Raw genomic sequence first — 23,719 nt, forward strand, 5'->3', positions numbered from 1 at the left:
AATCCATTAGCCTCACAGAGAACTCTGGGCTTGGGGAACAAGCCATTTTTGTGGGGACACATGGAATTAAGAGTGGGCTATGCTGCACCACAAATGTAAAATCATAGCAAACTATGGGCTTTTGCAGTGTATGTGTGTGTGCCAGATGTTAGAAGATCACAAATGAGGACAGCAGACATCCCAGTTCCTGTTTCTGGCTGTTTTCTACCATTCCTTTGCTCCCAGCTCTAATTGGTACCAGAAGCATTTTCTTAGAAGGAGTCACTTTGCTGGACAGCTCTTGCCCTGTCTATCACAGGCTTTGCTAACTGAGACTTGAAAAGGATCCAGGATATATCCTGTAAATATTTACATAGATACAGGACTGTCATTGCTCTTAAATCAAAGCCTGGAGGACAGGAAATGGCATATGGAACAGAAAGACTTTTTGTTCAGAAAGACCTGGAAGGGAAAGAATAACAACAATTGTGATGGCTTTTCCAGAGTTTGCCACCTGGGACTGCCCCCACAAGTGCTGTGCTCTCAGGAAGATCTCTTTCTGAAGCCTGATGACATCAGTGGAAAAAAGCCCTCTGGTACCAAAGACTTTGGATCAGAACTATTCTTTTTCCTGTTCATATCTGAAAAATAAAAAAGACCTCTCTTCATCAACTAGACCACTTGGTGTCTCTCTTCTGCTCCTTACTGTTACAATTCAAGGTGTTCCAGAACAGAGCAGGACATGAAAGAGTGGCTATATTATTTGCAGAAACAGCACCTGAAACAGGGAAAGCAAGAGCAGCAGCAGATGCTGAGGAAATGTGACGTGTTCATTAGCCAAGCGGAGTCTCTTTTGATGCATTTGGTCAGTACTCCTTCCTCTCATTCAGTGATGGAGAACGTTGCCTTGTGCGTTCTCACACAAATCGTGATTTGAAGAAGTGGTGGTGTTCCAGGGTCCATGTGGAATCAGGAAGCCTTGTGGCTTTGGGGAAGCCACAAAACCCTCCTTGCTCAACTTCCCCTCTTGTGGGAAAGGGAGAGTTCACATATTCACTCACCTCGGAAGGCTGTGGTGACGACTGAGGATAGCTTTGAAAAACAACCTGGCCATCTTCTGCAATTAATCAATGACAACAATAAAATGAAATAAAATGAAATAAAATGAAATAAAATGAAATGAAATAAAATAAAATAAAATAAAATAAAATAAAATAAAATAAAATAAAATAAAATAAAATAAAATAAAATAAAATAAAATAAACCAGATTTTTTCTAACCAAAACTGTCCAAGAATGAAGGCATATATTTATAGCAACAACAATTTAAGGGAGTGACACTTTCTGTGCAAACCACTTAGGATGGCAAGCCTATTTTCCATCTGTCTGCGCCCATACAGTCGCGCAGGCTGCGGAGATCGGGCTGCCCTCGGTCACGGCTCGCTGCCACCGGCCCGGCCCGGCCGGCCCCGCGGTCTCTGCGGCTCCCGCTCCCCAGCGGCACGAAGGGCCCGCTCCTCTCCCGCCGGGGAACTACAATTCCCAGCAGGCCGCGGGGCGGCGCGGGGCGCGGGGCGGCGCGCGAGCGCACTGCCGCGTCCAGCATGGCTACGGTGCTGTCCCGGGCGCTGAAGCTGCCGGGTAAGGGCTGCGCGCCCGCGGGACGGACCGACCGCCGCGCCGGGCCGGGCCGGGCCGGGCCAGGCCGGGCCGTGCAGGCGCAGCCGCGGCCAGGGCAGCCCTGATGGCGGGAGGCGCGGTGCCGCTGCCTGAGGGCTGCGGGGCGCGTTGCCATAGTGATGCGGCGGTGTGGGGAGAGGCCCCGGGGTGCGGGCGGTGAGGGGCGGCCGGCGGGCTCCGTGCGAGGGACGCGGGGGCCGCGGCGGCGTCTGGGGGCTCGGAGGGCGTCGTGTGTGGCAGAGGGGGCCTGGGCCGCGGGCCTGTGACGGGTCGGCGTGGGAGCAAAGGGAGCGCAGACCCCTCCGATCCGCTCCTGCCGAGTTTTGCCCACAGAAGGCAAGCCAGGAGTTCTGTAAGTGCCAATGCAATTACCCAGGTAAATGTTTAAAGCCTGCCTGCCGCCTCTGCACCTTCCAGTCAGAGATCTTCAGCGAGATGAAAGGATATTCAAGCATAAGGGGCTATTGTGTGCAGTGAGCAGCAGTCAAACAGCCATTCTCTTCAGTAAGGAGATTAAAAGAGAATTAAAATACCTTGCCAGACCAGATCTTGGGAGCACACTAGTTGCTGTTGGATGTACTGTTGGATGCACCTGACTGCATTAACTTCAATGGGAAGAGCTCATTGCTCTTCCTAACCTGCTTTGCCTTTGGGACACCCTTGGACAAAGACAGGGCCCAGCTGTGTGCTGCTGGGGTGAGCTTCTCCTTAGCACTACACACCACAGTGATCCTGCATGGCCCCAGCCTGTGAGGCTGCACTGATCATCCTTTCTTCCCCTGTCAGTCCCTGAAGGTCACAGTAATGTCTTCAAGGTCCTTCCTGCCATCGTTTTGTAACCCTTACCAGGAGTCATTACTTTTAGTTTATGTGGTGTCTGTTGAGTCGCATTGAAAGAAATTTTGTTTGCAGGTTGGTTTCTTCCTTGTTTTATGCATACATATATATGTCTGTCTAAATGGGAAGGAATACATTACCATGAAGTCAGTTTAGGATGAGTGCACACTGGTAGGTGTAGGTGTGTGCATTAGGGTGTGACCACTGGGGAACTGCAATAAGAAGTGCAGATCTCTTCTGGGATCTTTGGAACCAGCATGATCTATTTGGTATTTGCTGTTGGGAAACACTGATTTGGAAAAGGATTGTAACAGGCCTTGCAGCTGCGTTTAGGAGAACAGTTCTTGCATCAATCCTCAGGTTAAATTGCAGAGATCATACCTTTCTTGTGTGTTTAATTATTGAGAAATGCAGCTTCCAACAGCAGTGAGAAAGCAGAAAGGCTACTGGTGTATCTGTTTTTCTTGCTGCATCTCATTAAATTAACTAAAAATCAATATGCGGTGACTTGTCTCCTCATGGGCTTAGAGATATGTCTGCAGTACCCAGTGACTGGTGCCTGCCAACTGCCAGAAAAATAAACAGAACATGAAATTAGTATAACAGGTACTGGAACCAGCATGCCATCATTGGAATAATTAACTGAAAACTGCATTCTTCCAAAGTCCAGAATCTGCTCTTATCACTCCAAAGTGAGTGCAAAGAAAAGCCTTCCCCGTCAGTCGAAACCAGGAAAAATAAGATTGCAATTAATATCTTTGAAGCCGTCATCACAATAAATTAATATTTTATTGCCACTGGGACCTCATTTCAACACAGATCACCTAATGGGCACCTTCTTTCCAGATTGTGGTCTCACGATGATTGTCTGTTCTTCACTGAGAGGTCACATTCTTCTACTGCAATAGTTGCCTGTGTGAAAATAGCATTTGACAAACACATGGGGGATTTTTAAAGTCATAAAGTGTGATTTAGAGACCTGCTGCCCTTGAAAGTCAATAAGTTGGGGTCTTTTCCTTCAGTTCTGTCTTTGAAAGCCTCTATCATCAGTATTTGCTTTTTCTTCCAGTGGCTGCAAAAAGAGAAAGAAAAACCAGGGTGATGTGACCAATAACTTACTCTGATTGTAACCATTCAGGCCACTGAATGGGAACCTCTGTTTTATCACTGATGCCATGGAAAAAATGGAATATGATTTAGATTAGGTCAGATCAGAAGATGCTTTGTTGACTTTACCTGTAGGAAGGAGGGAACACAGAGCTATAAGGAAACTGACTTTGCTGATACTAACTCCTGTGAAGTGGATGCAAGGTTTATATACACTTGGAGTCTCTTTGGAAGACAGATAACAAAGTGTGAGTACAGACCTGTTACCTGCATAAGGCCACAGAACTGCAGCTTGCTTTAGCACAGAGACTAATTTCTCATGAAGGCTACACAGTGGTTATCCTTTCAGGATATATGGTGAGAGTTTCACGAAGAGGTCAGCTCAGATCTTACCATTTCTACTTCCATGATAGAAAACTGAAAGCTGTGTGTATTCCGTGACAGCTGATTGCTTGCTACAGAGGCAGTTTTAGCTTTCTGTTGATGGACAAACTGTTTTCCTCCAGCCTGAGCCTTGTTGTTGACCAGAAAGGAAAGAATTTGGCTTCTGAAGCACTTAAAAATAAATCATCATTCTCTAAAAGGTGTAAGACTGCCTGTGTTTTCACACATTCTGTACTGCTTTTTATGTTTGTTTGTGTTTTTCTGCTGAAAAATCATCTGGGAGTGATTAGTGAAAGCTGGGTGTATTATCCTTCCATCCACAGCAAGTGGACGAGGAGTCATGGTCCTTCTGCTCTCTTTCCAGCCAGCTGAATCATGAGTTACATGTTCTCTGTGCCACAGAACAGTCTTGGGAGACTGAGCTGAGCACATGCTTACCAGCATTCCAAACTCATTCCCAAAACACCTACAGATTGGTTAAGGTTCTCTCTGAACAGTTGGAGATAAGTGTTTGAATCCTCTGAGGTGAGCTATATAATTGGGTTTTACCCAATGTGCTAGATGAGTGCTCCAACAGCCCTTCTTAAAGGACAATATCTTCCCTCCTTTTGGCTTTAAAAAAAAAAAATACAAAACCACTGCAGGGCACTTTATGCCTGAGTTTACTGAATGGCTGTGCTTTGTGGGTTTGTTGGATAACCTTTTGGGGAAAGATAGGTCAAAGGAGTGCTGGCTTCTGATAGGCATGAATTAAGACTGAGCAGCTCTTTGTCTTATAGCTCTCCTATACTTCTCCAGATTCTTAACTATGTAGATCATGAGAAGCTGTCACTACTGTGTAGTAGCTGTTTTCTAGCCGCTGATCAGTGGTTCTCAGTAGGACAAGTGTTCCTGTTACAGGTTGTGGTTGATACCACTGCTGATGTTGCTGGCATCTCAGTCCCTGCAAGTTCAAGGAGTGGGTGAGCCATATTTTCAAGGTCCTTTCTGTCTCCAGAAAGGGATCCAGAACAAAACTTCCAGATAAATTTAATTGATACCAATTCTTTCAGCTGCATCAGGGATGAACAGCAGGTTCCAGTCTTTTGGTTGACTGAAATTAAAATAATTAAACAAAACATAGTATATGTGAAGCATTATTATTCTTTGAGTGGTTTTACTCAAAGGCCACCAGTTTCCAAAATCAGCAGCAGTCTAGTTAACACAGCTGTCTGACTTTGACTTCCCAGGCTTAATGCCATTTACTCTTGGGCCAGCCATGTTTATTTTTCATGCCATTCTGACCTGGCTTGAACTGGCACATCTGGATCTGTTGAGAGAAGCTGCAAGTACCTTGGCAGCAAGACCTCTCTGGAATTTTCTGTTTCAACTCAGTAGTCTTTCAGTCACTTTTTAGCACAACCTACAGAATTACACACCTGTGAAATTACATTGCAACCTCTGAGCAGAGAGTTGTGTGCCACCAGGGTCAGTGGCCTTCTGTGCACTTACAGGATGGAGCCAAGGTTACCAAGACTTCCTCAAAAACCCACACTTTGAGCGTATGTTTAGAGCAGACCTATGTGAAACAATGCAGTGTGTCACAGGGATACACCAGACTGAACCATAGGAATGCAGTATCTCTTGGTTCCTGCCTTCACAAGGAACTGCTTTTTGGAGTGTATATGTGCACCAGATTTTTGAGTCTTTTCTAGAAGCCCCTAATTCAAAAAGGAAGAGTCTGTCTTAAATATGTGAATGGGTTGGTTATTTTTATTTCCTTCTCAATGCAAATGAGTTGTCCTGGCTGTTCCACTTAGTGGGGGGCATTTGATTTTTAGTGGGATTGTAAGTTTTTCTTAAATCCTAAAAATGAAGCTCAGTACGACTTGTAAGTGGTAGATGAAGGGAAAGTGAAGGTCCTTTTGTGGGGTGAAAAATGAGGAAGAAGTAACATGTGCTGCAAAGTACACTCTAGATTATGCAAAATAGATGTGTTGCACTAACTAGGTACCACACTACATCTGTAACTCGAGTGTCTTTAACAGGAAAACCAGAAGTAAGGTATACTATCTTAGTCAGGAAGAATAATCATGAAAGCCCTGAAATTTCTGCTTTGTAAAGCCTTTCCATCATTTTAGTGTTGAGAGGGGTTACAGTTTGCATATTTGTGCTTATTACTTATGCCTTACATGTACCTTTAGGAATCTTCAGGCACAAGCTAGTTCCTGTTTCAGATCAGCCTTAAACAAAAGGAAATGAGACAGATACCTGGGATAGTGAAGTCCCACCTTGTAATCAGAGAGAGAGAGAGAGAACTAGACTGAGACTCTGGAATCATCAGAGCATTCGCCATGGCTCCATGCCCAGCCTTGTGGCACGGGGCAGCTCCCTGAGACGTGACCCTCCACTCGTAGCTCGGGGCAGTGAGTCTGCGTGATCTTTTCTGTGCCCATAAACAGATGGTGCTGGGCTCAGGCCAGGGTATGTGACCAGCCTCTACACCTGCCCCTGCCACACTCCCTGAGGCTGTCTAGGGCTTGGGGGAGAGGTCGTGTGTGTTGGGCACTTGTGCAGGAGACACCAAAAGCTAAGCTACTTTCCTGCACCACCATCTGAAGGGATCAGTACCAAGTTATCTATCTTGGCCAGGCTAAACACAGACTGTTGGCTCTGGTGGGAGCAGGAACAGAGCAGGTGCACTGTGGTTGCCTCGGGCAGGGGTTGGAGCATTCCCTCTCGCAGAACTGAGCCATGCAGAGAAGGTGGTGTCTTGGAGGAACAGCCTGATTCTTCCAGCATGTTACTGGCCCAAAGGGGCAAAATTACTTTTCCCTCATCTTCAGGGAGACTTCATGTTTCATTACTAATCAAGAAAGTATTAAGAATTAAATCAGCCATTAATTCCATGTAGTCATAAGCATGCACATACATGTATACACACGTGCACACACACACACACACATACACACATTTACCTGAGGAAAATAAACTGTCAGCATCTTTTCTCCCACAAATGCTACTGTGAAACATGGAGAGAGAGACCCTGTCATTTCTCTCAGACTTCTCACTTGGAACCATGCAAAATGCAGACTACTCAGTCGTCCCTTCTATATCACTCTCCACTGCAGCTTTTTCTCCACTGAGATCCTGCAAAAACTCATGCTTTATTGTCTCCATCTTTTTTCTCAGGAAAGAAGAGCCCAGACCTTGGGGAATATGATCCCCTCACTCAGGCTGACAGTGATGAAAGTGAAGATGACCTTGTACTCAACATCCAGAAGAATGGGGGGGTCAAGAATGGGAAGAGCCCCCCTGAAGAGATACAGGACCCTGATTCGGATGTGGAGGTTGGGATGACAAAGCAGCACACGTCAGAGAGCGCACCCGAGGGTTATCCTGCAGAGACGGCTGGGAGTTTGGAGCAGAAGGCTGCTCCCTCCCTCATGCCATACCTGCGCACTGCGATCTTTTTGCTCACTGTGGTGATCTCGATGATTCTTGTGCTGGTGTGCGCATTTCTAATTCCCTGTCCCCCTAGAGACTTGCATAACACCTGGAACCGCAACCTAGGTCAGGGAGCAGGTGAGAAACCTCAGGAACAGCATCTGGCATGGGGGAGGTGGCAGCTCCCAGGCTGGGCATCAATGGGAGAGATGTACCTGGGAGAGCCAGGTCAGAGCAGAGACCCTTCCTCTCCACTACAGATGCTCAAAAATAATAGACAGGTGGTTGTGTCCTGCTCACTCTTGAAGCTGAGACATGTGAAATCTGGCATCCGCACATTACAAAATTGTTCTACAAAAGTGCCACAAAATTTTGTTTCTGCCCAACATCAAAAATTATTTTGACTCTTTCACGCTTCCTTTTTGTCTGGATGTTGTGCTCTGTTCCAGATGGAGATGGCCCAACCCACTTTAAAATGCTCCCTTTCTACAGCCTGGACTTTACCAGTACCTCCATGCTGAAGTATGTGGTTGTGTTTGACAGGAGAGTCATAGAAGTCTTTGTGTCTTCTAACTAGCTTAACTAACCTTATTCCATTGTCTTTTAGTCCTGCTTGAATCCATAAATCAATATTTGAGGTCTTTTGTTATCCTGTATGGGTCACTGCTATCTCCCATTTTGGTTTTTGTAATAAAGTAACACTGTTTTGTGAAATAATTTCTGTCAGGTCTGCCATATGTCTCGCCCTCCTTGCTTGCTGCCCCTGGCTTCCAAATCCAAGCTTTTCATAAGATACATAGCTCCACATTGCCTCAGAAATTGAAGTGGGAAACATGAATCTTTCTCTGTTAGCTCCTCCATTTTTCCTTTCTCTTTCCTTGACCCAGATGCTACATTTCTGCCTTTTCATGCAATGAAAGATCATACCATGGTGTGAGCTGCCTGCCCTTGGTGGTTCTTTAGCAGACTTTGTGAGGCTTTTCTACGCACAAGTCTCATTTCTGGGCCAGCCCTCCTCTCCCAGTGTGAAAAATGAGCTGGGTGGCCTTTTTGACATGCAGGGACTCTGATTTTTTGCAGGTGGTGTGTTATCCCCACTGGAGCTGTGTGATGTGAACGGTGATGGCCTCCCTGACATCCTCATTGTCTTCACTGCCTTGATGAATGCCAGTGTCATGGGTAAGCACTGCAGCTCCTTTCCATTCCTCTTAATGTGTCAGTATGGACCTTTGTATGTTTGTCTTACACACAGGAAGAGTCCCTGCCACAGCAAATCCACTGCATTGCTCTTTTCAGAGGCTGGTGTACTGTGCCTGTGGTTGGTCATGCTTAAAATTTTCATTACAAGCCTGTGCTCCTATACCTTTTGGTCAGCATCATCTGTTTGCCCTTACCTTATTTTGAGGTAACTCCATCTCTTTGTCCTGCATTTGTACACACTTCACTTTGTTTTTAGAAACACCCTCACTTCACTGCCTTTTTCTCCAGGTCATTCCATATACTTGCCAGGCTCTAAATCACTGTTAATTCAGAAATAATGGGCTGATGATGGGGAAGATACTGTGCTTGGCTGTTTAGCAGGTATTGCCCTGCTTCCTCCTCCTGGCTGCTTTGCTTTCTTTGTTAGTCCTCACGCCCTTCAGGTAGCATAGCAGAACCTGCTGATGCTGGCCACCATTACACAGGGGCTGCCAAATCCGGTGGCATCCTGTTGCACTGAGCTGGAGGTTCCCAGCTGCCTGCTGTACTGCATCTGCCTATCTTGGCATTGCCTGGTACCAGGTAAATCTGTTCCACCTCAGAGATGTATTCAGGGAGCAAGCATACTTTGTACAAGCTGAAGAAAATTCTTGGAGCAAAATGCCTTGGCTCTTCAAAGAGGTAATAGATACTGCTAGAGGATAGGGAAGGTGGCTTTCTCCATGACCCAAGCAAGGCCTGTGGTATTTCACAGCAAGTCCTATAAAAAGAAACCTATGAAGACAGAGAAAACTGTAAAGAAACTTAAAAAATAAGTGAGAGAGGAAGATACAGTTGACATAAAGGTTGTATTCCATTTATATCAGTTGTACTTGCTCTCTATATTTTTGCCATTACATTGCTTTTAATTGTTACCCAGATACACATATAGGCAGCATGCTCTGAATGAAACTAATCATACCTAGTTGCATCATGGGCTATAGCTGTGCTGGAAGGCAAAAGCCAGACACTAAAACAGGTGTAAGCAGATCACAATCCAAAACTCACATAGCTGGATATCAGCCTACCTGTAGCTTGTGCTTGGAGCATTCACACTGTGCCAAGTAGAGGTAAGCTTGGAATAGGCACCCAGTGGAGTAATCTGCGACATTGTTAACTGTTTCTCCAGCTTGTACATAGAATAGCTGTGAGCTGCATTCAGTAGTTGTTCTTTGTCCCTATCAATGTGACAAAGATAATGATCTGGGGCAGCCCCTTAGCATAAGCCACATGATTTTCAGTTTGAGAAGAGAGTGAGTTTGATTTAGAGACTGGACTCAGCCTTGTGTTTAGCCAGTGGCCCCTATATGCCCTTTGTGTTATCAGGTCACAGTTGTATGTGTTGCTAGTAAGACAGAAGTTGGCTGGGTCTGTTGTTAGTTTGAAATGTGTGAGAATTCATCTTAAGTTGTGATATGACGATACTAGGTGGAGATTAATTACAATAACCACACTGAAGTCTGAGGGCAGGCTGAGCTAAAAGTTTATCACATTTGGAATCAGAACCAACAGTCAATTGAAACAGAATAGACTACTTCGTTTTACAATTATTTTATGCTAACTAGTGAATTGGAGAAAGAATGCCAAGTTCCACCAATTGGTTGCATTCAGTCTGTTTTTCACAATAATGAAACTCCTTTGGAAAACAAAGGAAAGAGCTCTCAGACCACCAATCACTTTCTGTTCTCCAGAATTACAAACCAGGACTTTTATGTGAGGTGACATCTTCCTTGGGAGTCAGTTAAGATTTCCCCTTGGTGCTAGCTGTTTTGTTAAGGGAGAGGGGTTCAGAATAATCAGCCTGATTTGACAACAGTAAATTTCACAGGGGGAAGACACCACAAGTTAGCACATTGTCCCCAGGAACTTGTTTCTCTCTGCCTAGCTGGCCATATTTCTTGCTATGAGCTCAGGTTTTCATGATTTTCTGGGCTGTTGATTTTCAGCTGATCTTGTTTGGAGATCACTGCTAAGCTCTGCAGTGGAGAAATTCAGCCATGAGGTGATATTTGACCTTTGCTTTCAGGCAGTGCGGATTTGTCTCTTGAACTGCTCAGCTCCAGGAGTTAGAGCTGGATTTCCAGCACAAGGACCCAAGGCAATGTGGTCATAGTAATCCCTCTGAAACCAAGGGATTACATTCTCTCTTTCCTGCTTCTTCTAGGTGTCTCTAGACCCTCCGTAACTGTGGTGGCACTTTCTGGTATGAATGGCAGCACCTTGTGGTCCATCCAGCTTCCAGAGGAGACACAAAGTGTGCAGTGCAATGGGCTGTCACTGGGGGCAGCTGCAGGGCCTGTCTGCCTTGTTACAGGAACATCAAAATTCCTCAGTCTTCTCAGTGCCTCCACAGGTAAAGTCAACTACCGGCACATTAGAAATATGCTGTTGCTTTTTTGTTTACTTTAAAGGACTAATAAGCATGAATAATTTGGTTCTGGCACATCATGGTGGCTATTACTTCATGACACGTGAAATGGAGTCAAAACAGTAATGCGTTCCTAGTTACATAGGATAAGAGAATCCAAAACATTTCATCTCTGTGGCAGCATCTTTGTTCTACATCTTAGAATATTTCAAAGTGTTAATCTTATCCTGTAGCATCCCCATGTCATAAAGAATATGTAAAGTCTGTTCTTATTAGCATTGAGCTGCTGGTACAACTCAGGACCTACCTAACAGCACAGAAAAGCTGAACAGCATTCTTGGAGAAGTTACATAAGGATATACACACAACATCCGGGAAACCTTGCAGAGAAGTTAGGCCCATAGTTGAATTGATTAGATGTGATTGCATTTTTAATCACTTGATCATATGCACCTTCATTCTCTGATTGCTATTTGTTCTCCCACATTAATTCATTGGCAGAAATAGTCATAGGCAGGTATAGAGTTTCTTTTGGAATCAACCAAAAGGTACCTTGACGGCAGGTAACTTTGGGATGGAGGTGTGTGTTAATATAGTTAGGTTTTAATTAACCCAGTTCATCCAACAATTTCACCACAGTTGCTGGCTCAGCAGCAAGACACCTTCTCCTGTCTCCCCTGGCTGACAGGTGCTGTGCTGTTTATCAGCTGTAAAGGATCATTTAGTTCCCCTCCCGGCAAGGATTTCTACCGTCCCACCGTGGCATTCCCACGCCTTTGTTCCATCCCCTTTAGCAGGTGCTATGGTTGTAGATTGTGGGTGTGTGGAGTCATGGTGGAATAGGTTTTGGGCATGCCAATCACATTCCATCCAGGGAGCAGCAACTGTATTTTACCCTATAACTTCCATACGATTAGAACTTCTGTTAGGATGGGAATATAACTTCTCAAGTTTCCTCTAATTTTACCCCCAGCTGTCTTCCCTCACTTTTCAAATGCTTTTAGGGGCCTGGTTACTTGCACAGTATTTGCATAGTCAGGGCTGTGAGCTGCCTCCTTTACCAGCAATAGCAATGTACAAGTTTGGCTCTTGGTTTACTTTGTCATTCAGGGGCAAACCTTATCCTACAGAGGAGCAGCAATTTTTAAAGATTGAAAAAGCAGAAGTGTTGGCAAAATAATGATGAAAAAGTAGAAGTATCAAATTTAATTGTTGTCTTTTTTTTGCTGTTTATTTGCAAGTTTGCAAGTCTGGTTTTACTGTGTTTCTAGCTGGGTCCGTGCTGGACTGCTGAACCATTTGACATCACGTCTGTTAACATACTTTCCCCCTGAGGTGGAGTGAACATGTCATGCTGGAGTGGTAATTTGCTGCTGGGAATTCAACTGAGATACAGATTTGCACTCTGAATATTAGAACTGTCCATCTGTTTCCTCACATCTACCTAGCCTTTACTGCTGGCTGAGGCAAACAACTGCTGTCCTGCAGAGCAGCACTCTCATTTGGATTCTCCTTTGTAAAGTGAATCTTAAATATTCTCTGCTACTTCAGAAATTATTTAGGGCTAAGGTCTTTTAAAGAGATGCTAAGAAGGAAGCACAACAGGACTTGAGGCCTGACTCAAAGGCAATCTAGAGAAATGCTGGGAGAAGAATTTTGCTTCCCACTGCAGTTTGTCTCAGTTTGTAGATATGTCTGTCCCCTTCACACAGAATGGGAGAAATAATTTCTCTTGCTCCCTTTTCAAGAAGGTTTTTTGGAGCCCTCTGGGGATGCCCTCTGGTTCCCCAAGTACGTGTCTCTTTTATCCTGTTCTTTCCACAGGCAAGACCATCTGGACACTGAACTCCATTCATCTTTCAAGTGGGATCCTGGCTGCACCAGCTGCAACTCTTCCAGATGTAGATGGAGATGGGATTAGGGATATTGTTGTTCTGGCTCTCAAAGTGACACAGGTACACAGCACATCCCCAGTCAAGGTTTGGAAGGACCTTTACTATTTGTGTAGAGATAAAAACAGATTGATGTGGAAGGACTGTAACCAGAGCTGCAAGAGCCCCTGATTTTCATTCCCTTGTATTTTCTGAAAAGCACCTTTTTAATTCCAGTAGCTCAGAGCAGTGAGATCAAACAATAATGACACTACCTGCATTCTTGACAGCTGGGAATGAACAGAAGGGTCATTATTTGCACCTGACTGAGACTTGAGAATTATCTGTTTCTGTTCAGTGAATGTGTGGCTGGAAGTGAATGTTTAGCAACAGTGTAGAGATGGATCTCTGGAGAAAGGAGCATTTAGCTTATCCAAAAGAAATAAATACTTTATTTTATTAATTAATTCAGATTAACTGTGTGATTAATTGTGATGCAGATTTCCTTTATGCTCATCCCTCTCCACAATTCTAACATAGATTTTGTTAGAGGAGCTCAGATTTTTGAATTCCTTTTCATATTTGATGTATTTGTGTCAAGAGAAAAACATGAATGTAAGATGTCCAGGAAGCCAGACTGAGCAAGGAGAGAGCAAGCACTATCTAGACCTTGCTGAGGGAGAAATTATCAATGCAGCTTCATGCTGTGGGGTTGGGAGAAGATTCTGAGTGCAGAGGTGCTTGAAAGCACTGATAAAAATCCCTGCTTCTTTCTCCTTGCAGCCTGATGTGGTTTTCATCTTGGTATCAGGAAAGACTGGAACTGCTTTGGGTGGGCCTGTCAGGTACAGCACCAATGGAGAAGGGAAAGTGATTGGCCCCCAAGTCCACATCACCAGCCGGGGAGCCATCTACATCCTGTTTGGTTTTGGTAAGATGTACCTCGCCTCTGCAGCACTTCACCTTCCTAAGAAAGCATTTGTTTTACCTAAAATGGCCCAGAATGTCCCTGGATACTTGTGCCATGCCTTCTGCTGTAAAATCTAAGAGGGCAAAAGCATAAATCTCACTGCCATGGTGTGGAAAAGTACAGGAGCACCAATAGCTGCTAGACTCAAATACTTTGGAGTTTCCCAAAGGCACATCATGCCAGGGAAGTTCCAGCTCTGAGCATTTCATTGCCTTCTACCACAACTGCAGTGGTCCCAATTACCCTCTGTTCTACTGGGTTATCTTTTGCAGTCAGGACTCTTCATCTTTACTCTTCCTGGCAGGTAATATTCAAGCAGTTGCCCTGAGGGATATCTTTACCCAAGCTAGAAACCGGGACAACTTTCCTGCAATGCTGCAGCAGGAGGAGCCAGAGTGGGAAAAGCGCAGATCTGTCAACCTGTCAGAGCTCATTGACATTTACAGGTAGAAGATGGACTTGCTCCTTCTGGGAGAGGAAGGGAAGGGTAGGCACTTATTAGTGCTCCTAGAAGTGGTTGCTTCTACTTCAATACTGTCCTTCTCTTTATTGTCCAGTTAATAACTGGGGAATACTGTGGGGAACCTGTAATTTCCTCCCTGTCCTCTGGTTGTCCTAGCCATAGAAGTGCAGAGTATAATAAAAGGGAGTCCTTAGATTCTCCTTGTTCCTTTCTTCAGCCCTGTATGCACTGCTGAAGGGAAAAATAGAGGTGTTCCCAGCTAATGGAGTCTCTTTGGGGAGCTCGGTCTGTGTGGGCCTGGATTTCTCAGCTCATTCTTTACTGCCAAACTGTGGGGCAGGCCTTGATAGGAATAAAGGGAGGGAGCAAATGTGAACTCGCAAACTTCATGCTTTTTATAGTAACTCATGATATTCAGAAGACTCCACATTTGAATTTAGCTTACTTAACTGAGGAACCCACATCACTGGGGAAAAAATGGACTTCGCCAAGTATAGTTCACATCTTTTGTAGGAATTGCCATGTGGACAGGCAGCTAGTGCTGAGATTTACAGATACAAACTTTGATCTTCTCTGTTTTCCATTTGTCCCAGTGGGGGTGTTGACTTTCTGCAGACAGTGAAGACACCTGACACAAACTGCAGCAACCTGCTCATCACAACCAAAGAGAGCTTGATTCTGCTGAGGGGACAGGACCTGGAGCGCCGCTGGACCCTGGAGCTGCAGAATATCAGCAGGTTACTTGCTGGGAACATTTTTCTGTACTATTTCTTCCCGTTCCATTTCCCAACTTTCAGTTCTAAGCACATGTGTTCCTTAGAAAGCAATTGACAGTAATTCTCCAAGTCTGAAGAGGAATCTAAGTACTGGAGGTGCATGTTGTTGAGCCAAGTGAGAAGGGCATGGGGAGCAAGGAACAGAAGACTGGGAATTTGAGCGGTGTGCTTATGAGTGATCACAAATAAGGGGCTTGATTCAGATACCCAACATTGAAGTAGTGGGAAGGATGAGACATTGGAATTCAGTGGATTGCTGATGTGTCATTAAGCCCACTTGCTGTCCAGGGCTTCAGTGGAGAGGATGAGTTACATTAGCAATGTTAAGAATTTACAGCAGGTGAATGACTATGGCCCAGAAACCTTAATGTTCCTTGAAAGTTGAAAATTACATTATGATGACAGTCAGCACACCATCTATACTAAATGTAAACCTTAAAATAATACTGCTCATCCTCTAATTTCACACATTGAACTTAAGTAATTTTCCAGATCTTGTGGGTTGGTAATAACCAGCAATTTCAGCTTGCCCAGTATTAAATATTTGCAAAGGGCATTTGGGCACAATTGAGGGAAATTACATGGGAAACAATTGCTTGCTCTAATATTGAGAATAAAGAGAGCATCTCTCAGCTCTGTGTTACCCAGCTGTCAAGAGCATAAACAGGAAGAAGGCATTGGAACCTCATTAAGGGATAAAAAAAAAAAAATGTGTTCAGCTATCTTTGATATTCAGGTTATGTCCACATTCTTGAGAACTGATGGGTGACATAAGCCATGACTTTAGGAATGAGTTATGGCTAGTTGATCATGCTATAGGGAAAGGAAATGGACTAGAAGTGTTTTGAGTCCACAGTCTGCAGACTTCTGAATGTGTCTGGCATCGAGTTTAAAGGGTGTGTACTGACTAAGCAAAGCCACTCCACAGGTGCTGTAGAATCAGTTATACACAAGAAATTTCTAAATGGATGCAGTAATAAATTGGAATACACAGATCAAGAAGGGTTGAAAACTTCTTTACCAGTATGGTTGAGGTTGGAATGCACCTCTGAGTATTTCCTAATCCCACCTAACTGCTCAAGCAGACTCTAGACAAGCTAGAGCAAATTATTCAGGGCTGTGTGCTGTCAGGTTTTAAATATCTCCAAGGACGGAGACTTCACAACATCTCTGGGCAGCTAGTATTCAAAACTGCTGCTTTTTCCCATTCCCTGACCTCCCAAGGGACAGAGTACAATAAATGTAGAGGATAATAATTGAAAAATAATGAAAGCAATTCTTGTTCTAGGCCACTGTGTTCAAATCCTGGACTGTCTGTTTTCTCAGAGTTAAGAAAGACAAAATTTACTACACTGAATGTATAGTGGACAAGCATTTAATTAAGAGATTTATTGGGATTTTTTTAAAACTTAAGTTCTACTTAAGCATCACAGGCTTGGGGACAAATTCAGGTCAGGGATGTTGCCACAGAGTCTAACAGACTCAATTCCTTGTTAGAAAAAGCTTACAAAGCCAGCTGTGAGCACCCCTTTTCCTGGGTAAACCTGCTCCAAGCACACCACTTCATCCAGTCAGACTGAGTCCAGACCTGTGGGAATAATTTCTGAGAAATCCAACATGGCTACTGCAGATGTGCTGCATTTCCAGATAGCTTTTGACAAGATCCCTGGAAAACCATAAAGGAGAATCAGTAGTCATAAAACAAGGGTGAAGTTCAGGGACCATGAAATTGAGTAAGCAGTTGCAAATTGTGTTGTAAATGGATGTTTCAGATGAGAGAGGATTAATGGCAGGTTGCTGGGGGGATTACTGTTGGGCAGAATAATTACTAGCCTTCTGGTTCATTTGAGAAAGTGCCCAGGGGATTTTTCGCTTGATTGGTAGCATCCGATGTACTTAAACTTGTGTGCATTCAGTTTGTGGGATCTGCCACTGACTGTAACCCATAAGGGACCATGAGAAGAGGCACCTTAGGAGATGTTTTGAGTTTGCGGTCATAGGATAGAATTGCCTGCTATTTCCTTTTGCTACTGGAGAGCTTTTGAGCTATAGGAGTGCCTCATGATACTGCCTTGAAAGCAGCACCTGGTTGCCAAAGGTGTAAAGGAAATTATGATGTTTGATGTTGTAAGTATAAAGTCAAGGCACTGTGGTGCTGCGGTATTACTGTTCAGGAACCATTCTGTCATGCATGTTTTAAAGGGGAAGATGGAAATAAACTGGGAGAAGGTCTGGAAAAAATGCTTTGGCATGGAAGATATAAATTATTGAGTTTATATGATCAAAGAGAAGCCTGAGAGGTGAGTTCATAAGCATGTGTAAGAAATAGAAGCTAACAGGCATAGCAAGAACAAGTGCCTTGGAGCAAAAGCCATTTATGTTCAGGAAAATGAAGATGCAGAATGTTTCTTTGGGTGAAATTAATCATTAGAACTGATTGTCATGAGAAGTGATGAATTCATCTCATTAAAGATGAGGCAAAGCCAGCCTGCTGATACTTGGTTAATTGGGTGAAATACAGAAATCTGTCATAAATAAGAGGAGAGGGGATATACTCTGATCCTGCCTTGCCATAAAATCTCTTGTTCTGTGAATTTTGTGGACTCAATTGTGCTTATTTAGAATTGTGCATCTAGCTGCGGTGAATTGAAGGAAGACAAGAAGCAAGGCTCAGAAAGCGAAAAGCAAGGAATATGGTTAGAAAACATTTATAATGAGAGATATTAATGTGTTATGTCACCCAGGAGTGAGAGGACGAGAAGGGACTTCATTTAACCTGCTTAAGGTCATAAAAAGGCTTGTAAACCTGCCAGCAGTAAGAACACAAGGAATCATGGGCTGACATTAATGTTGAGTTTGTTAAAATCCATTTCACACAGCTAAGGCAGCCTAGGAAATCCACTTTCTGCAGGAGGCCAAATGTGCCAATGCATTTTGGAAGGGCTGGGTATTTTCATATAATTATAGCAACAATAGTAGAGGTTCTCATGCAAAGGAAAGAATGATAGAGTAGTGAACAGAGAGATAAACAGATGTCTGCACAGCCCATCAAGTGATGCCCCCCACACAGACTATTCTGAAGAATGGCTGACAAGCACTATGGGCCGCTTTACCATTTTTCACTTTTCTGAACCACCAACAAATGATTCCTAACAGTCAGAATATGTCTGAGTAAATGAAAGACCTTATTTAGCATGATAAATCCTGCCAGTTTAAGAGGCAGAATGGAGGATAAAGGCATCTATTCTTCCTCCATATGAAATGAGGTTTTTTTCTATCATGGGGCTGAGTGTTTCTTTTTCCAAATTTACAGCCAGCCTGTACCAGGTTACTTTGGTGCTGACCAAACTCTGGACTTCATGCTGCAAGCACAGACTGGAGATGGGAACAAAAAGGTAAAACAGGTGAAGGCAGGGACGGCAGTGGCAGCACAGGAGTGGGGAAGGTTGGGTAAAAAGAGACAAACATTCTCTGGTCCTTTTGCTTTTCCCATCTCTTTGGCGACCACTCATTAGAGTGTGGCCACAGACATGAAAGGGAACAGCACAGGCCATACCTCTGCAAGGGGGCTCTGCATACCCACTCTTTGACATACATTAATGCTTAATCTCTCCCTGCCTTGAGGTGGTGGTGGTAGATGGCAAATCTGGCCTCCCTGTTTGGAACCAGGAACTTCCATGGCAAAGGCAACAACTCGATGCACTCTCAGTCATGACTTTGGACAAGAAGTCTGTTTTTCTCTTCTGGGCTGATGAAACGCAGCCTGTGTTACGAAGTCTGGTGAGCACACATCTTTTCCTCACTTTGAGGTTTCTCTGTGAAGCACATGCAGTCTCTGTCTCTTACTCCTTTTGTCATTGAACTTGAACCTAACATATAAGAAGGCTGTCATCTCTGACATTCTGACTTCTCTGAGCCTGAACACAGAGGAGTTTTTATGTGCAAATTCTTAATTGTAAAGCTTTGTTGACAGAAATTTTGCGTCCACAAACCCCAAAATTTGTGAATTTCATTTTTTCATGCAGCACTGAGGAGTTGTAACTGCAGATTTGTTCCCAGCCCAGGGTGCACCTTCTGTCCATACAGGCACACAGTTTGGCATGGAGACTAAAATGTCAGACTGCCAGATTGTACAGCTACATGCCAGACTGTAGCTTTGCCCATGTAGCTGCATATGACAGAGCTAGATTTCAACCTTACCAAAGAGAAGTTGTAGAGCAAATTCTGTTTTAGGGAAAAAAGGATTTCAGGATTTAATCTTTGTAAAACCACAGTTTTTCATTCTTTGATCCATGTAAAAACACACAGTGTGAGAAAACTTTAATTTTTTTTTTTTTTTACAGAAAGACTCCCCTTTGCTAGCAGTTGTTATGTTTTTGTGTCTTTCATTCCAACAGCAACCTGGTCCCAGACCTGAGCGCCCAGGGCTGCACCACCTCTATCTCCTCCATCCTGTTTTTCCTACAGTCCTTTTGGACCTCACCAATGCAACAGACAAAGTCATTGCTTCAGCAGGTGAGTAAAAATGGAGGAAAAACTACCTAGGCTAGAAATACAGAGAGAGAAGTAGCTGTGAGAAACAATGGGCTGTAGTTGTGCCTTTAAAGGTAGCACTTAAGGTCCACCACACATAGCACAACAATAGGAAATAAGATTCATCTTCCTTCTTAAGAAACATCCTGTCCACCCCCTACTTTGCAAATAAAAGATCCAAATAAAAGCAAATAAAAGTTTCTTACATCTTTAATCAATGAAAGGTTTCAGTTTGATTTAATGCATGTTTTACACCAGACAAGTTGTGTTGCTTTCCATGGAGCTATTTTTAATTCAATGAAGCGCATAAAAAAATCACTATAAAAACTTTTCTCTGTCACCTCAGATACACTTCTGCTTTTGTTGGCCATCTCTTGCTCTTTGGGATAGGAGCTGTTGTACTTCTCCCTCCTTCTTTTAGTAAGGGGGAATCCAAAATATATAAGTGTGTTTTCAGGGAAAAGTGAATCTGGATTTAACATCTATACAAGATTGCACAGTCTCTGTTCAATTTCCGTGCTCTTTCTAAAGCAGTTCAGCAAATAACCAGCCTCTTGTGCCTGGGAGTGTGGGATAAAAGATCCGTTCATCCAGAGCTAAGGGAAGTAGGCCAGGAAGCATAGAAAAACTGCTGCATAGTAATAACATCTAATTGGACTTGTATCAAAAACACAGTTCAGGCAAGAACAAATAGAATACTATTGTTACAGGGTTTTTTTAAGGAACCAGGATTTCTGAGGACTGTACAGATCGTTCTGCAGTGACTGGAGTCACCCAACTTGCCATTGCTTTACAAATTTCTCGTGTTATAGAGGTAAAGAGTAGCTATTAACATGTGTGGGAAGGAAAGCTGAGAGCCAGCTGTATTCTTGAAATATGTTCATATCCTATGTCAAGCCCAGAAGCATAACCTGGAACCAAACACTTCCATTTCTGATATATATTTCAGTTTCTTTCCATGGAAAAATGTTAAAATAATTTTCCCTTATCAACTAAGGTACATGGAATTGTAAAGTCAGACTGAATACACTATCAGTCTAGTGGATGTTTTGACTGAGTAAGGGCTATAAGATTTCTTTTGGAAGAAACGTAATCATTCACTCCTCACCACTGTTTTCTTGCCTTTTTCTGATGGACCAGTTGGAATTAATGATCTCCAAAAGGATGCATTTCACATCACTGTGACAACAACTGCAACATCTGAAAAACAGCCAGGATTTCTCTCAGTCAGCAAGCTGAGCCTGAAGTGGGCCATGATGAGTCAAGGTCGAATGGTGTGGTTAAAGGACAGCAGGACTCCAAAAATCAGCCGCGGAGAAGTGAGACGATTTCTTGCCCGGATGAAGTTTGCCGACTTTCCTCAGAAGGTGAGATCGTGCAGGAATCCCTCATGAAATCCAGGCCTTTGAAAACATCAGATCTCTTCCCTACAGACACGGTTAAGGTGCTCTTTGGGATGGAAAGAGACTGGTGGGAGGCAAAATGACTGCAAGATGACTGGCTGCCCCTTTGGGCATAAGATGAACAGATTGTGAAGCAAAGATATACTTAGGCAGTTGAACACAACACAGGATCTTAGAAAGAAGCAGGAATGATGATCATAAGAGACTGAGAGACTTGCAGAGGGATCAGAGAGTGGGGACTGAATAATTTGTTTTGACATGGGCAAGCAGGGGTTCTCCATATAGTGGTGCCCAGATTCTGTTGCTGACTTGCAAACTACTATTTTACCAGACTGGATGATAATGGATTTTGGCTTTAACATTTGTTTGCCTTTCCTTCTTCAGTTGTAACCTGGTGGTTCCTCAGATGTTGGTTGGACCTGTGGCCTGTATTGGGAATACAGGAAGCTGCTCTGTGTATCTTGAGGAAAACGGCTGTATAGAGGGAATGTCTAAAGGCACTTCCCCTTTCTTCAGCTGTCTGGGGAATGCTGCTGGAGGCAGGTTTGTCCTAGACAGACCTGTTCTGTACCAGAGAAACCTTGTTCAGCAGCTCCCTCTCTGTATGCTGTTCTTGCATGCTTCCTTGCAGGTAACACAGAAATGTGAATTTAGAGTTTATATACATATATATATAAAATCATGCTTTATATATATGTGTGTTAATTTATACAATGTATGTATATTTTTTTTATGTTTAATTTATGAATGAGATTTAGGACACACCTTTTTATGTCCAAACAGTGTTCCCAAGCAGTCTAACAAGCTCTGTGCCTGGAGTGGGCCATGATGAGTCAAAGCAAGTGCTGTGGCTAAAGGACACCCTTAATCTGTTTATTTTTGAAGAGAAGCCTCTGGCTCCTGCAGGTTTAGTCTTATCTATGACTTCTCCTGTGCTCTCAGCTCTCTTTTCCATGCTGTTGCCAGACTCACAAACAAACTACAGAGATAGTTCTCTGGCTGAATTATTGATCTTGAGAAAGATGGTCTCCACAGCATTTGCCAGTCCCTTGCACTTGTGTCTTTCTTTCCCAGTTCCAAGTTCAGGACACCAAGTTCAGGCATATGTGGGTGATGTAGAAGTGAAGCGTTCACAGCTTATTTCTCTCCATCCTTAAGGTTTGTATGAACCCACATTGTCACTGTAACATCACACTGCAGTCCAATGGGTAGAGGCCCCTTTTAGCACCCTTGTGATAAGAGGTCCAGCAGATCCTGGCTGCCACTGTAAAGGTTACTCAGTCTTGTCACAGAAAAGCTAATTCTTATGCTGCTGCTCCAGGGTTTAGAGGTTTAGACAGAGACAGAACTAGAAAGCTTTTCTGTGCATTTTAACCCTGTTCTGAGCTCAATATTGCCATTCCCGTGCCAGTCCAGGCCTATGTGCAGCTCCAGGAGGAGCAAGCTACCCCTGGGACACATTTGTTCACAGTGTGTTAGGAGTGTCCCACTCTGTGTCCCAGAGCATGACATCATGCTCCGTTGCATTTGAGGAGCATCTGTATGAATTTTCTTGTAGTAATAAACACCATATAGAAGGGAACCACTTTGGTGCCTCGGTAGTTCCCCACAGTTTAGGGCAACAATATAGGAACTCCTTTCCTAGTATGCCATTCTAAGCCTGGCCTTTGACATTAAACAGAGCCAGGTTGAGATGAGGATTGCAAAGGACTTTTCTATCTAGCATGTGCCCTTCCAGCCTCCCCACATTTCCCCATGAGTTATGAGGTGACAGCAGACTTTGACCCTCCTTCCAGATGGGCATATTAGCCATAGGTTTGGTCTCCTGGGCCCTTGACACCTCTCTTTGCTGTATTACCCTTTCCATCATCCCACATTTCTATATAAAGCTTCCAGGATAGCCCTTCAGGTTTAGCTGCAAGCCCCAAGGCTGGTCTTTGGGCCCTGATCTCCTAATGTCAGAGCTGTGAACAGTTTGTATATGTTTAATGGTATTTTTGTGTAAATAGCTTTGTATATATTAGCACAACTGTAGCAATGGCTGTAGGCCTGGCATTTTCCTCCAGACAGGGTTTAGTGTTTATAATAGAGCTAATGTCAGTTAATAGAGCTGCATAATAGGACTGAAAGTGTGAGGACCAGTAACGTATGAGGGATTAAACAGGAGCGCTTCTTCCCTCCTGTCCAGCCACCACCTTGCTGGGAAAGGTGCATCGGCTGTTACCTAAGTAGTTACTCTTCTGAGATTCTTCCTGAGAGAACTGATATTCAAGAGCAGTGGTGTTAGCTCCTCCCTAATGTGAATTCACCCTGCCCACACCCCCACCCCACCCCCACTGTGAATAAAGAGTCTGTCTGTATATTGTTGGAAAAATGTATTTGAACTGCAGTGAAACAAAATAAATACTGTGTACAGCATCGTGTGTCATGTAAACCAGTGTTTCACCTTTGAAAGATGATGAGTTTGCTTGGGGTTTTGATTTAGGGGTTGTTTGCAATATTTTTACAATGGAAAAAAAGGAGCAGATGAATAGAATTAACATAAGAAACAAAAGTCCTGCCAAATTCTTAAAGGTTGCAAAGAAACAGTAAAAAGACACAGACAGCAAAGTACCTCAGAATGGAGAGAACATGTGGGAGTTATTACAGATAGGAAAGAGGAGGAGAGAATTGTCTGAAAGCTA

The 23,719-nt window shown here is 43.7% G+C and overlaps 1 protein-coding gene across 1 annotated transcript; it reads left to right on the top strand.

Annotated features, from left to right (window-relative positions):
* Positions 1-1,537: 1,537 nt before the first annotated feature.
* Positions 1,538-23,453, top strand: FAM234B (family with sequence similarity 234 member B). The gene is made up of 13 exons (XM_021552693.3): positions 1,538-1,619; positions 7,158-7,550; positions 8,493-8,591; positions 10,816-11,004; positions 12,844-12,974; positions 13,674-13,821; positions 14,165-14,306; positions 14,917-15,060; positions 18,413-18,494; positions 18,724-18,879; positions 19,497-19,614; positions 20,773-20,999; positions 21,420-23,453. Exons 1-13 carry the CDS (start codon positions 1,583-1,585, stop codon positions 21,423-21,425), a joined length of 1,872 nt encoding a protein of 623 aa, XP_021408368.1. The 5' UTR covers positions 1,538-1,582; the 3' UTR covers positions 21,426-23,453.
* Positions 23,454-23,719: the final 266 nt, after the last annotated feature.

Source organism: Lonchura striata, chromosome 5 (genome assembly GCF_046129695.1).
Source record: "Lonchura striata isolate bLonStr1 chromosome 5, bLonStr1.mat, whole genome shotgun sequence".
NCBI classification, from domain to species: Eukaryota; Metazoa; Chordata; class Aves; order Passeriformes; family Estrildidae; genus Lonchura; species Lonchura striata.